At 62.3% G+C, this 14,669-nt stretch overlaps 3 protein-coding genes and 2 long non-coding RNA genes across 14 annotated transcripts in view; 1 reads left to right on the top strand and 4 right to left on the bottom strand.

Moving 5' to 3' along the window:
- Positions 1-3,424, bottom strand: part of DYSF (dysferlin) — a 72,477-nt gene extending 69,053 nt beyond the window's left edge. For 5 of the 9 annotated variants that reach the window (XM_052682926.1, XM_052682929.1, XM_052682932.1 and 2 more), the window contains exon 1: positions 3,320-3,424. In XM_052682926.1, coding sequence (XP_052538886.1) covers positions 3,320-3,407 — 88 coding nt within the window. In that variant the 5' untranslated portion in view covers positions 3,408-3,424. Of the gene's footprint in view, positions 1-42; positions 169-3,319 lie in introns of those variants that run through there. The other 4 variants (XM_052682925.1, XM_052682928.1, XM_052682931.1 and 1 more) reach the window with 1 other exon arrangement.
- Positions 3,425-4,653: 1,229 nt separating this feature from the next.
- Positions 4,654-5,472, top strand: LOC128080570 (uncharacterized). Its single transcript, XR_008206774.1, has 3 exons — positions 4,654-4,756; positions 5,168-5,201; positions 5,364-5,472. It is a non-coding gene; the product is annotated as an uncharacterized LOC128080570 (long non-coding RNA).
- On the bottom strand, positions 4,778-6,322 carry LOC128080561 (uncharacterized). Of its 2 annotated transcripts, none has more exons than XR_008206750.1 (3): positions 6,306-6,322; positions 5,357-5,826; positions 4,778-4,792 (listed from the first exon to the last, which is right to left on the bottom strand). It is a non-coding gene; the product is annotated as an uncharacterized LOC128080561 (long non-coding RNA). The 2 variants fall into 2 exon arrangements; XR_008206751.1 differs by lacking the exon at positions 6,306-6,322 and adding an exon at positions 6,127-6,143.
- A 1,701-nt stretch (positions 6,323-8,023) lies between these two features.
- ZNF638 (zinc finger protein 638) overlaps positions 8,024-14,669 on the bottom strand; it is a 49,863-nt gene continuing 43,217 nt past the window's right edge. Inside the window, exons 23-25 of the mRNA XM_052682935.1 lie at positions 9,801-10,713; positions 8,932-9,050; positions 8,024-8,324 (exon numbers count right to left, since the gene is read on the bottom strand). Of these exons, the coding sequence (XP_052538895.1) occupies positions 8,265-8,324; positions 8,932-9,050; positions 9,801-10,713 (1,092 nt within the window). The 3' untranslated portion in view covers positions 8,024-8,264. The remainder of the gene's footprint in view (positions 8,325-8,931; positions 9,051-9,800; positions 10,714-14,669) is intronic.
- LOC128080556 (uncharacterized) lies at positions 10,819-14,645 on the bottom strand. Its single transcript, XM_052682937.1, has 3 exons — positions 13,772-14,645; positions 12,889-12,951; positions 10,819-12,568 (listed from the first exon to the last, which is right to left on the bottom strand). The coding sequence occupies exon 3, from the start codon at positions 12,014-12,016 to the stop codon at positions 10,967-10,969; it is 1,050 nt and encodes a 349-aa protein (XP_052538897.1). The 5' UTR covers positions 12,017-12,568; positions 12,889-12,951; positions 13,772-14,645; the 3' UTR covers positions 10,819-10,966.

The raw sequence follows: 14,669 nt of genomic DNA, 5'->3' as shown, positions 1-14,669 counted from the left end.
CCAACCCCCCCCCCCCGGCGACCCCAAAGCTGTGGGGCTCACCTCGGAAGGTCAGGCTGGCCACGGGGTCGCTCTGCCTGTCCCCCTTCTCGGGGCGGCGCAGCTGGGCTCGCTGCAGGACGCAGCGCAGCATGGCCGGAGAGCGGGGCAGCGCCGCAACGGGCAGCGATGGATGGGGGGGGAGGGGGGGGGGGAGGTGAGAGGGGGGGCGTGGCCACGGAGGAGGAGGGGCGTGGCCACAGCGGGAGGGGCGTGGCCACAGCGACGGAGGGGGGGTGTGGGGTGTTGGGACGAGCGGCGGCGCGGATGTGGGGGGGGGGGCGTTGCATGAGGGGGGGGGCAGCAACCTTAGGGTGTGACGTCACTACGGGGTCGTGACGTCGACTACCTGGATGTGCCCCCACCTCCCCTCCCACCCACCCCCCTCCTCTCTCACCCCCCCCCCTTTCCCACCCCCCCCCCCCCCCTCCCCCGTGGGGTTCAGTGCCATGATGGGAGGGGGGGGGGGTGGGAAGGGAGGGGGGGGGGGGTGGGAAGGGAGGGGGGCAGCATCCTAAGGTCGTGACGTCACTACGGGCCCGTGACGTCACGCACGGGGTCGTGATGTCGACTACCTGTAGGTGCTCCTCCCTCCTCTCCCACCTCCCCCCCCCCCCCCGTGCGGTTCAGTGCCATGATGGCCGGGGGGGGGGGGAAAAATCACCCCGCACTGCCCCCCCCCCCAACCACCATCCCACCCCCTCCGCCCCCCCCCCCAATTCACTGCCCGTCTCCCCTTTAGCGGACCCCTCCCCCCCCTCTTCCCCCCCCCCCCCTCGGTTCATCCCGGGGGGGTCATTCATCACCGCCCCCCCCCCCCCGCAGCTGCTCTCGCGGGACCAGAAATAGCGGCGGCTGCGCCACTGCTGTCACCGCTCAGCTATGCCCCCCCCCCCCCCCCCCCAGCCACCCACAGCAGCGTCAGCACCGACGGCCCCTCCTGCACTGAGGGGGGGGGGGGATTGGGGGGGCCTTACAGCACAGAGCGGCCGTGGGGGGGGCCGGAGACCCCTGAAGGGGGGGGGGTGAAATTCTCCTGGACCCCCCAGCCTAGGATCAATGCATACAGATGGGATTCCGCACACTGGGACCCCCCCGCACCCCCCCCCCATAACAGGGACTCCATATGAAGCCAGCACCCTGCATAACCCCCCCCCCAATATTTCCCCTATTAAGCCCCCCCCCAACTCAGACTCCCCTCCCCCCCCCTTCCCCGGGACCCCCAGACAGAGCCCTGCATTGGGACCCCCACACAGACCCTCCTAAATGGGGCTCCTGGGACCCCCACCCAATACTGAACGCCCCCCCCCCTCCCAGAATAGGACCCCACCCCATAAAACCGCCCACCCCCCCCCCGAAATGGGACTCCTGGAGCCCCCCCCCAATCATACAGACACCCCCCATGCCCCCCAAAACGAGCCTCCTTGGAAGCCTCCCATACAGAACCCCCCCCAATAGGACCCCCCCCAATAGGACCCCCCCCCAAATGGGGCTCCTTGCACCACTCCCCTACTGAACCCCCCCCCAGAATGGGACCCCACCCCATACAACTTCCCCCCCCTCTCCCCCAAATAGGACTCATGAGATCCCATAGAGGAACCCCCCCCCCCAAATGGGACCCCCCCTCTATACAGACACCCCCCCCCCCCAAAATGGGTCTCCTAGGACCCCTCCCATACCGACCCCCCCCCAAAATAGGAACCCCTATACAACCCCCCCCAAAATGGGACTCCTAGGACCCCTCCCATACTGAACCCTCCTCCCACAATAGGACCCCCCCATACAGGACCCCCCCCCCAATTGGGATTCCTCAGATCTCCCCCCTACTGAACCCCCCCAAATGGGACCCCCACCTCTATACAGACTCCCCCCCAAATATAGGGGCTCCACCCCATATAACCCCCCCCCCAAAATGGGACTCCTAGGACCCCTCCCATACCGACCCCCCCCCAGAATAGGACCCTCAATACAACCCCCCCCCCCTCCAAAATGGGACCCCCGAGATCCCTCCCATACTGAACCCTCCTCCCACAATAGGACCCCCCCCATACAGACCCCCCCCCCAATTGGGACTCCTCAGATCTCCCCCTACTGAACCCCCCCAAATGGGACCCCCCCTCTACACAGACTCCCCCCCCCCCCTCAAAATGGGTCTCCTGGGACCCCTCCCATACTGAACCCCTATCCTAGAATAGGACCCCCCCTAAAATGGGGCTCCACCCCATATAACCCCCCCCCTCACCCCCCCCCAAAATGGGTCTCCTGGGACCCCTCCCATACTGAACCCTCCTCCCACAATAGGACCCCCCCCCATACAGACCCCCCCCAACTGAGACTCCTCAGATCTCCCCCCTACTGAACCCCCTCGAATGGGACCCCCCCTCTATACAGACTCCCCCCCCCTCAAAATGGGTCTCCCATACTGACCCCCCCCAAAATAGGACCCCTATACAACCCCCCCCCCCAAAATGGGACCCCCGAGATCCCTCCCATCCTGAAACCCCTGCAGAACAGGACCCCCCCATACAGACCCCCCCCCCCAAAAATGGGTCTCCTAGGACCCCTCCCATAATGACCCCCCCCCCAGAATAGGACCCCCCCCCCATACAGACCCCCCCCCTTTGGGACTCCTGAGGTCTCTCCCATACAGACCCCCCCCCCAAATGGGACCCCTCCCATACTGAACCCCCCCAAATGGGACCCTCCTCTATACAGACTCCCACCCCCCCCCCAAAAAATGGGTCTCCTGGGACCCCCCCCCCATACAGACACCCCCCCCCCCCCAATTGGGATTCCTCAGATCTCCCCCCTACTGAACCCCCCCAAATGGGACCCTTCCCATACAGGACCCCCACAGATGGGACCCTCCTCTATACAGACTCCCACCCCCCCCCCCAAAACGGGTCTCCTGGGACCCCTCCCATACTGACCTCCCCCCCAGAACAGGACTCCCTATACAGACCCCCCCACCCAAATGGGACTCCTGGGACCCTGTCATACTGACTTCCCCCCCCCCCATAATGGGACCCGACCCAATATAAAGCCCCCAAAATGGGTCTCCAGGCCCCCCCCCCCCCCCCACGTAACGGACCCCCCCCCACCAAACCGAGACCCCCATACAGCAACCAGACCTCAGCTCACTCCCACCCCTCCCCCCCCCCAGCGCCCCTCCGTTGGGCCCCACAGCCCCGCCCCCAGCACAAAACCTCCGGGGGGGGGCCGCAGCCTCCGAGACCCCCAACACAACCCCCCCCCCCCCCCCCCCCTCCAAACCCCGCACCTCTGAACACGACCCCGCAATACGCATCGCTGATGTCGGCGTCCGGCGTGCGGAGCTCCTCCGCGTGCAGCACGAAGACCCGCAGCATCGCCCCGCACCGCCCCCCCCCCCGCCCCCCCTCCGACCCCCCCGCACTGCGGCACAGCCCCCCTCCCCCCCCCCCCACTCCTCCTCCAAACCCCCAACCCCCCCCTCGGCCTCTCTTAAAGGGGAACGCACCACGCTTGGCCCTGCTGCCACCGCCTCAGTTTCCCCAGCAGCGAAGTCCTCCCTTTCGCCCCCCTCCTCATTTAATCCCCCCCCTTTCCCCCCCCCCCAGGGGCTGCCCACTCCCTCCGTGCCCTGGAAGAGCAGCCCGAAGGGAAGGCAGGGCAGAATGATGCAGTGAGGTCAGACCCCCCATCCCCCCTCACGCCCCCCCCCCCAACCAACAGCAGCGTCAGCACCGACGGCCCCTCCTGCACTGACGGGGGGGGGGAGGATTGGGGGGGCCTTACAGCACAGAGCGGCCGTGGGGGGGGCCGGAGACCCCTGAAGGGGGGGTGGAATTCTCCGGGACCCCCCAGCCTAGGATCAATGCATACAGATGGGATTCCGCACACTGGGACCCCCCCCGCATCTCCCCCCCCATAACAGGAACTCCATATGAAGCCAGCACCCTGCATAACCCCCCCCCATATTTCCCCTATTAAGCCCCCCCCCAACTCAGACCCCCCCTCGCCCCCCCTTCCCCAGGACCCCCAGACAGAGCCCTGCATTGGGACCCCCACACAGACCCTCCTAAATGGGGCTCCTGGGACCCCCCCCAATACTGAACGCCCCCCCCCCCTCCCAGAATAGGACCCCACCCCATATAACCGCCCATCCCCCCCCCGAAATGGGACTCCTGGAGCCCCCCCCCCAATCATACAGACACCCCCATGCACCCCAAAACGAGCCTCCTTGGAAGCCTCCCATACAGAACCCCCCCCCAATAGGACCCCCCCCAATAGGACCCCCCCCCAAATGGGGCTCCTTGCACCACTCCCCTACTGAATCCCATCCCCCAGAATGGGACCCCACCCCATACAACTTCCCCCCCTCTCCCCCAAATAGGACTCATGAGATCCCATACAGGACCCCCCCCCCGCAAATGGGACTCCTAGGACCCCCCCCCCCCCCCTATTGAACCCTCCCCTCAGAATAGGACCCCCTATAGACCCCCCCCCCCCATATTTCCCCTATTAAGCCCCCCCCCCCCAACTCAGACCCCTGCACGCCGATAGGTTTTGCCAAGGTCCTCCATGGCCCATTGGGGTCCCCATGCCCCACTGATGCCCCATTGACGCCCCACAGCCCCATTGGGGTTCCCATGCCCCATCGATGTCCCAGTGTCCCATCGGGGTTCTCCATGTCCCTCTGTGTCCCCATGGTGTCCCCACTCCCCTCAGCAATGAGGTCTGCACTGAGCTTTCTCTTCTCTACACTCAAGGTCTTCCATGGCCCATCGGGGTCCCCATGCCCCACTGATGCCCCATTGACGCCCCACAGCCCCATTGGGGTTCCCATGCCCCATTGATGTCCTACAGCTCCATTGAGGTCCCCATGCCCCATGGGTGTCCCAGTGTCCCACCGATGTCCCGCTGTGTCCCCATGGTGTCCCCACTCCCCTCAGCAATGAGGTCTGCCCTGAGCCTCCTCTTCTCCACAATCAAGGCCCTCCATGCCCCACTGATGCCCCATTGATGCCCCATAGTCCCACTGGGGTCCCCATGCCCCACTGATGACCCACCGATGTCCCAGTATCCCATTGGGGTTCTCCACGCCCCATTGTATCCCCATGGTGTCCCCACTCCCTTCAGCAACCAGGTCTGCCCTGAACCTCCTCTCCTCCACACTCAAGGTCCTTCAGACCCCACTGATGCCCCACTGGGATCCCCATGCCCCATCGATGTCCCAGTGTCCCCTCGATGTCCCAGTGTCCCACCGATGTCCCGCTGTGTCCCCATGGTGCCCCCACTCCCCTCAGCAATGAGGTCTGCACTGAGCCTCCTCCACACTCAAGGTCCTCCATGCCCCACTGATGCCCCACTGATGCCCCACTGATGCCCCACTGATGCCCCACTGATGCTCCCCGGCTGCCCATGGAGGTGGTGGAGTCTCCTGCTCTGGAGATGTTTCCAGACCTGCCTGGATGCCGACCTGGGTTTGTGGTGGCCAAAGCGCAGGACCCGACCTATGGCCTTGTTGTAACTCATCCCACTGCCTTCAGCCCAGCATTCCATAGCCGGCCCAGATCCCCCTGCAGGGCCTTGCAGCCCCCAGGCAGCTCCACACTCGCAGCCAACCCATGGAGACACGTTGGGACCCACAGAGACACGTTGGGACCCATAGAGACACATTGAGACCTATAGAGACACGTTGGGACCCATAGAGACACATTGGGACCCACAGAGACACATTGAGACCTATAGAGACACGTTGGGACCCATAGAGACACATTGGGACCCATAGAGACACATTGAGACCTATAGAGACACGCTGGGAGCCATAGAGACACGTTGGGACCCATAGAGACACATTGGGACCTATAGAGACACGCTGGGAGCCATAGAGACACGTTGGGACCCATAGAGACACATTGGGACCTATAGAGACACGCTGGGAGCCATAGAGACACGTTGGGACCCATGGAGACACAATGGGACCCATGGAGACACAATGGGACCCACAGACACACGTTGGGACCCATAGTGACACATTGGGACCCATAGAGACACATTGAGACCTATAGAGACACGCTGGGAGCCATAGAGACACGTTGGGACCCATAGAGACACGTTGGGACCCATAGGGACACATTGGGACCCATGGAGACACGTTGGGACCATAGGGACACATTGGGACCCATAGAGACATGTTGGGACCCACAGAGACACATTGGGACCTATAGAGACATGCTGGGAGCCATAGAGACACGTTGGGACCCATAGGGACACATTGGGACCCATAGGGACACATTGGGACCCATGGAGACACATTGGGACCCATGGAGACACGTTGGGACCATAGGGACACATTGGGACCCATAGAGACATGTTGGGACCCACAGAGACACATTGGGACCTATAGACACATGCTGGGAGCCATAGAGACACGTTGGGACCCATAGGGACACATTGGGACCCATAGGGACACATTGGGACCCATGGAGACACGTTGGGACCATAGGGACACATTGGGACCCATAGAGACATGTTGGGACCCACAGAGACACATTGGGACCTATAGAGACATGCTGGGAGCCATAGAGACACGTTGGGACCCATAGGGACACATTGGGACCCATAGAGACACATTGGGACCCATAGAGACCTGTTGGGACCCATAGAGACCCACTGGGACCCACAGACTCCCCCTCCCTGTTCCATCGCTCCTCCCCTCACTGCACAGCCGTTCCTTCGCACAGTGCTGCACAACTTCCTATGCTCAGTTCCCGGCCGTTTCCCCTCCTCCTGTCTCCACTCCCCACTGAACAGAGTCCGGCCTCGCCGTGCTGCCCCCACACCTCAGATATTCACAGCCCTGCCTCAGCTCCCCTCTCAGCCTCCTTCCCTCCATGCTGAACAGACGCAGCTCAGCCTTTCTCCATAGCAGAGATGCTCCAGGCCGCTCTCCATCTTGCTGCCCTGCGCTGGACTCTTCCCAACAGCTCCCCGTCCTTTTTGTGCTCTGCAGCCCAGAGCTGCACGCAGTGCAGATGAGGCCTGGCTCAGCACCGACCCCCGGGGCTCCGTTCAGCTCTGCCCTCCGGCCCCACATCAGCTCCTCGTGCAGCCAGGATTTCACCCGGCCAAGGGCTGCCGGCTCCTGCAGCACAGCGCAGCGCCAGTCCAAGTCCTTGCCCAAGTGCAGGCCGACGTCAGCAGCCTTTCCCCTCTGACCAGAGGTCGGTGGAGCAGCCGCTGCCCTTGGTGAACCCACCAAGGCTGGCCTTCACCCCCCGCTCGCCTTCCCTGCGCCGAGCTCAGGCTGAAGGGCCCGCAGCTCCCCAGCTCCCCCTCACAACCCTTCCCGTAGGTGGGAGCGAACCTCCGGCCTGCCGGCACCTCACCAGTCGGCGCCGAGGCCAAGGGCTGAGCTGTGGGCTCTGGCAGCTCCCTGGGTGCCCCGGTGGATCTCGGCCGGCCCCACGGCTGGTGGCAGCTCCATGACGAGCCGAAGCCCCGCAGCAAACGGCCACAAGGCCGCCGATGGCTGCACGGCCCCGGAGCATCGGCTTCCACCCCCCAGGGTGATGGGATGCTCCATGATGCTCCAAGGGATGGGGGGCCTGAAGGGAACCAGAGCCCCCCCAGCAGCTGGGGGAGGCAGGCAGAAGGGACCCCCCCCCCCCCCCCTCCCCATCCAAGGTGAGCTGAAGACCCACAGCACAGCATCGCAAACTCGGCCACGATACCATGGATCACCCAGAGCACTGCAGGGCCCCCCAGAGGCGACGGGGTGCTCCAGGAGGCGGGGGTCCCAAGAGAAACCAGAGACCCCTCCCCCCCCCACCTCTCAACAGGCAGGGCATAAGGGATCCCCTCCCTCCCCTGGGTGGGGGTCCCAAGAGAAGCCAGAGACCCCCCCCCTCCCCCCGGGTGATGCGTAGAGGGCACCCAACCAACACCAGGACCCCAGGTTGGGGGGCAGGGGGAGGCACAGCACACACGAAGCCCTGGGGGCTGTACAAGGAGGGTGTTTATGGCAGGTGAGCGGAGGGGAGGGGGGGGAAGCAGCCCCCCAGCACCCCGATGCTTTGGGACACAAACCAAAGCCCCCTACCCCCCCCCCCACCCCCCCCCCACAACGGGTGTCTCAGTCTGGCTCTGTACAACACCAACGGATCGCAGCCGGGCGCCACGCTGGATGGCACGGAAGGATGGAAGGATGGAAGGATGGAGGCTCCTCTCCTCTCCTCCCGTCACCTCGGGCTCTGCTCAGCCCCGCTGCTCCCCTCCTCCTTCTTTGTGGCCATGAACTTCTGCAGGAAGAAGGGCGCAGTGAGCAGGCGGCCCCCCACATCCATGCAAACCCCCCCAGATCCGTGCAGCCCCTCCAGATCCATGCAGCCCCCCAGATCCGTGCAGCCCCCCCAGATCCCTGCAGCCCCCCCAGATCCCTGCAGCCCCCCCAGATCCGTGCAGCCCCCCCAGATCCATGCAGCCCCCCCAGATCCCTGCAGCCCCCCCAGATCCGTGCAGCCCCCCCAGATCCATGCAGCCCCCCAGATCCGTGCAGCCCCCAGATCCGTGCAGCCCCCAGATCTGTGCAGCCCCCAGATCTGTGCAGCCCCCCAGATCTGTGCAGCCCCCCAGATCCATGCAGCCCCTCCACATCCCTGTAGCCCCCCTGATCCCTGCAGCCCCCCAGATCTGTGCAGCCCCCAGATCCGTGCAGCCCCCCAGATCCATGCAGCCCCTCCAGATCCCTGCAGCCCCCAGATCCATGCAGCCCCCCCAAATCCCTGCAGCCCCCCCAAATCCCTGCAGCCCCTCCAGATCCCTGCAGCCCCCCCCTCAGATCCATGCAGCCCCCCAAATCCATGCAGCCCCTCCAGATCCATGCAGCCCCCCCAGCCCACAGCCCACCTCTGCGTTCTGCTGGTGCAGCGCCGTGCGGCAGTGATTCTTCACTGAGGTCTCATCCGAGTAGAACAGGGAGCAGATTTGGCAGAAGAAGCCGGCCTTGGGGAGGAGGTAATCCAGACCTGAGAAGGATGGCAGTGAGCTGAGGGCCGTCCCGGCCTTTGGGATGCACGAAACAGCACTTGTGGGCACCCACAGCCTCAATGGGGGACCTGTTCAGTGCCCCACACAGAGTCCTAGAATGGCCTGGGTTGCACAGGAGCACAGCGCTCATCCAGCTCCAAGCCCTGCTGTGTGCAGGGCACCAACCAGCAGCCCAGGCTGCCCAGAGCCACATCCAGCCTGGCCTCGGATGCCTGCAGGGCTGGGGCATCCACAGCCTCCTTGGGCAACCCGCTCCTCACAAAGAACGCCCTCCTATCACCTAAATCCACCCCCTTTAATTTTCAAGCCATTTGCCCTCATCCTCTCACTCCCTGCCCTTATGAAGTCCCCCTCCAGCTCTCCCATAGGGCCCCTTCAGGTCCTGGAAGGTCACAATACGGCCTCCTCTGAGCCTTCTCCATGCCGCACAGCCCCAGCTCCCTCCCTGTCCCCACAGCAGAGGTGCTCCAGCCCCGCTCTGCTCCCAGCACAGCCACCCTTCAGCCCTGCCTGCCAGCTGGGCTCGGATGTCACAGCCTGCAGCTCCCTGGGTTATCCGGAGCTCTCCTGGCTCCCTTACGCCTCCCTTCACCCTTTCCCGGCTCCATTCTGCACACAGACCCACTCTGCAGCTCTCCTCTCACCCCCACACGTCTCCCTTCGCCCCTTCCCCACGCAGCCCTGCCACGCACCCCATTCCTGCTCCCCATCTGCCAGCAGCTCCTCACCTTTTGGTTTGGAGGCCGCATTTTCTTCTTCTTCCTCTGGATGAGCAGCGCCCAGAACTTCCATCTCTTCCGGCCCTGCAACAGCAACGATGTCCTCCTCTTCTGGTCCTGCACTGGCGGCCGTTTCTTCCTCTGGTCCCGCAGCAGCAGCAATTTCCTCCTCGTCTTCACCTCCCTTCGGCTCTTTCCCCGGCAAAGCGCTTTCTTCCTCCTCCTCCTCCTCATCCTCCTCCCCAACCTCGTCCACCGTCACAAAGTTCAGCTCCTCCTTCAGCCGGTTGAAATCAGCCAGGAAATCGTCCTCGTCCTCGTTGGCCTCATCCCACGCCGCGCCGCCGTCCTCCTCGCGGATCTCATCCACCGTCACCAAGGCGCTGGGATCGTCGGGCACCTGGCAGGGATCCTCGGCGCCGCCCTTCTCCTCCTCCTTGGCGCTCAGCTCCGCGGCTTCGTTCAGCGGCAGCTCCTCCACCTCCCCGATTTCATCCACGGTCACCAAAGGCTCCGCTTTCGATCGCCGTCCCTCCGGAGCGCCGCCGTCCCTCGCCGCGCCGCCCCCCTCCGGCTCGTCCAAAGCCAGGGGCGCCCGCTGCTCGCCGCCCGCCTCCCCCGCCGCCTCGTCCTCCTCCAGCACCTCGTCCACCACCAGCATCCCCAGCTGCGCGCCGGCCTCCTCCTCCTCCTCCTCGCCGATCTCGTCCAACATGACGAAGGACAGCCGGCTCTCGGCCAGGCGCTGCGGGGAGCTCCTGTCCTTCCTCCTCTTGGAGCTGGGCTCCCAGTTGCTCCTGCAGCATTCCTTCCTCTTCCCCTTGGGCTGAGCGCGCTGCGTTTTCACCGGGGATTCGCTCTCCTCGATCACCTCGTCCACCGTAACGAACTCGTCCAGGTTGAAGGGGAACAGCTCTTCTTCCTGGGGAGGAAAAGCAGGACTGAACCGAGGGCGGCTGCGCGGCCAGCCAACCTCTGTGCTCAACGGGAGGCACCCACAGGCCAAGGAAGGGATGGAGGCACAAGGAAGGATGGATCCCCATCCCAAGTGGGAAGGATGGAGGCACAACAAGGAAGGATGGAGGCACAACAAGGAGGGATGGATCCTGATCCCTGGTGGGAGGGATGGAGACACAACAAGGAAGGATGGAGGCACAACAAGCTGGGCTGGATCCTCATCCCAGGTGGGAGGGATGGAGACACAACAAGGAAAGATGGATCCCCATCCCACGTGGGAGGGATGGAGGCACAACAAGGAGGGATGGAGGCACAACAAGGAAGGATGGAGGCACAACAAGGAAGGATGGAGGCACAACAAGGAAGGATGGAGGCACAACAAGGAGGGATGGAGGCACAACAAGGAGGGATGGAGGCACAACAAGGAGGGATGGAGGCACAACAAGGAAGGATGGAGGCACAACAAGGAGGGATGGAGGCACAACAAGGAAGGATGGAGGCACAACAAGGAGGGATGGAGGCACAACAAGGAAGGATGGAGGCACGACAAGGAAGGATGGAGGCACAACAAGGAAGGATGGAGGCACAACAAGGAAGGATGGAGGCACAACAAGGAGGGATGGAGGCACAACAAGGAGGGATGGAGGCACAACAAGGAAGGATGGAGGCACAACAAGGAAGGATGGAGGCACAACAAGGAGGGATGGAGGCACAACAAGGAGGGATGGAGGCACAACAAGGAAGGATGGAGGCAAAAAAAGGAAGGATGGAGGCACAACAAGGAGGGATGGAGGCACAACAAGGAAGGATGGAGGCACAACAAGGAAGGATGGAGGCACAACAAGGAGGGATGGAGGCACAAGGAAGGATGGAGGCACAACAAGGAGGGATGGAGGCACAACAAGGAAGGATGGAGGCACAACAAGGAAGGATGGAGACACAACAAGGAAGGATGGAGGCACAACAAGGAAGGATGGAGGCACAACAAGGAAGGATGGAGGCACAACAAGGAGGGATGGAGGCACAACAAGGAGGGATGGAGGCACAACAAGGAAGGATGGAGACACAACAAGGAAGGATGGAGGCACAACAAGGAGGGATGGAGGCACAACAAGGAAGGATGGAGGCACAACAAGGAAGGATGGAGGCACAACAAGGAGGGATGGAGGCACAACAAGGAGGGATGGAGGCACAACAAGCAGGGCTGGATCCCCGTCCCATGTGGGAGGGATGGAGGAAGGGATGGAGACACGAGCAGCATCATCCATGAAACCAAGCGGATGCCCCAGAGCTCAGCCTCCACCTGTAGGAGATGCAGTGAACTCCTGAGCGCCCTCCCTCCCCCAGCCCCACGTTCCTACTTGCATTTCTTCCATATAGGATTTGGAATTCTCTATTTTTCTGCTAAACTTTCTGTCCCACCACCCAGTGCTGCGTTGTGTCCAACACAGGAAGAGGGAGAGAGCCCTGTTAGGGCAGGACCTGAAGGCCGAGGCAGAAGCACTGAGAGCCGAGCCATCAGCCCCGGGCTGATCTTCACACCAAAACGGAGGCTGATAGAGGGAAACAGCTGTGCATGGAAGGGGAAGGTGGATGGAGAAGTTCTGACCTCCTGCTCTACAGAGCTGCTTGTAAGAGCCTTCAACCTTCCTTGAATCATAGAATAGAATCATAGAACCATTCTGCTGCAGCTTGTGTCCGTTTCCCCTCACCCTGTTTGCATGTATTGCTGAACAGAGCCTGGCCTCACCACCATGCCCCCACACCTCAGGTATTCACAGCCCTGGATCAGCTCCCCTCTCAGCCTTCTTTACTCCATGCTGAACAGACCCATAGAGACACGTTGGGACCCATAGAGACACGTTGGGACCCATAGAGACACAGTGGGACCCATAGAGACATGTTGGGACCCATAGAGACACATTAGGATCCACAGAGACACATTGGGACCCATAGAGACATATTGGGACCCATAGAGACACAGTGGGACCCATAGAGACACGTTGGGACCCACAGAGACACGTTGGGACCCATAGAGACATGTTGGGACCCATAGAGACACATTGGGACCCATAGAGACACGTTGGGACCCATAGAGACACAGTGGGACCCATAGAGACACGTTGGGACCCACAGAGACATGTTGGGACCCATAGAGACATGTTGGGACCCATAGAGACACACTGGGACCCATAGAGACACGCTGGGACCCACAGAGACATATTGGGACCCACAGAGACACATTGGGACCCATAGAGACACGTTGGGACCCATAGAGACATGTTGGGATCCATAGAGACACATTGGGACCCACAGAGACCCATTGGGACCCATAGAGACACGTTGGGACCCATAGAGACATGTTGGGACCCATAGAGACACATTAGGATCCACAGAGACACATTGGGACCCATAGAGACATATTGGGACCCATAGAGACACAGTGGGACCCATAGAGACACGTTGGGACCCACAGAGACACGTTGGGACCCACAGAGACACACTGGGACCCATAGAGACACGTTGGGACCCATAGAGACACGTTGGGACCCATAGAGACACAGTGGGACCCATAGAGACATGTTGGGACCCATAGAGACACGTTGGGACCCATAGAGACACATTGGGACCCATAGAGACACGTTGGGACCCACAGAGACATGTTGGGACCCATAGAGACATGTTGGGACCCATAGAGACACACTGGGACCCATAGAGACACGTTGGGACCCACAGAGACATATTGGGACCCACAGAGACACATTGGGACCCATAGAGACACGTTGGGACCCATAGAGACATGTTGGGATCCATAGAGACACATTGGGACCCACAGAGACCCATTGGGACCCATAGAGACACGTTGGGACCCATAGAGACATGTTGGGACCAATAGAGACACACTGGGACCCATGGAGACACAGTGGGACCCATAGAGACACATCGGGACCCATAGAGACCCACTGGGACCCATAGAGACATGTTGGGACCCATGGAGACACATTGAGATGCATTGGGACCACTTGGGACCCATAGAGACACACTGGGACCCATAGAGACACATTGGGACCCATCGGGACCCATAGAGACCCGTTGGGACCCATAGAGACCCACTGGGACCCATAGAGACCCGTTGGGACCCACAGACCCCCCCTCCCTGTTCCATCGCTCCTCCCCTCACTGCACAGCCGTTCCTTCGCACAGTGCTGCACAACTTCCTATGCTCAGTTCCCGGCCGTTTCCCCTCCTCCTGTCTCCACTCCCCACTGAACAGAGTCCGGCCTCGCCGTGCTGCCCCCACACCTCAGATATTCACAGCCCTGGCTCAGCTCCCCTCTCAGCCTCCTTCCCTCCATGCTGAACAGACGCAGCTCAGCCTTTCTCCATAGCAGAGATGCTCCAGGCCGCTCTCCATCTTGCTGCCCTGCGCTGGACTCTTCCCAACAGCTCCCCGTCCTTTTTAGAACCCTGGAATCACCCAGGTTGGAAAAGACCTCCAAGCTCCCCCAGTCCCACCGCTCCCCCATCACCAACAGCTCCCACTGCACCCCGTCCCTCAGCACAGCACCCAGCCTTGCCTTCGACACCCCCAGGCTCGCTGCCTCCCCCACCTCCCTGGGCATCCATTGCAGTGCTGCCCACCTTGCTGACCAGCGATTCTTCCTCACGCCCAGCCTCAATCTCCCCTGCCGCAGCTTGAAGCCGTTCCCTCTGCTCCCATCGCTGATGGCACAGAGCAGAGGCCGCCCCCAGCTCCCTGCAGCCTCCCTTCAGCAGCCATAGAGAGCAGTGAGCTCTGCCCTCAGCTCCTCTTCTCAACCTGAACGTTCCCAGCTCCTGCAGCCTCTCCTGCTGTGTTGCAGCCACCCGTGTTCTTGCAGCTCTCACAGATGTGAATCTCAGCTGGGTGACCAGCCTTCA

The sequence above is a fragment of the Tympanuchus pallidicinctus genome, unplaced genomic scaffold, assembly GCF_026119805.1.
Source record: "Tympanuchus pallidicinctus isolate F22 unplaced genomic scaffold, pur_lepc_1.0 scaffold2, whole genome shotgun sequence".
NCBI lineage: Eukaryota > Metazoa > Chordata > Aves > Galliformes > Phasianidae > Tympanuchus > Tympanuchus pallidicinctus.
The sequence above is the reverse complement of the archived record's forward strand: the minus strand, read 5'-3'. Positions and strand labels throughout refer to the sequence as shown.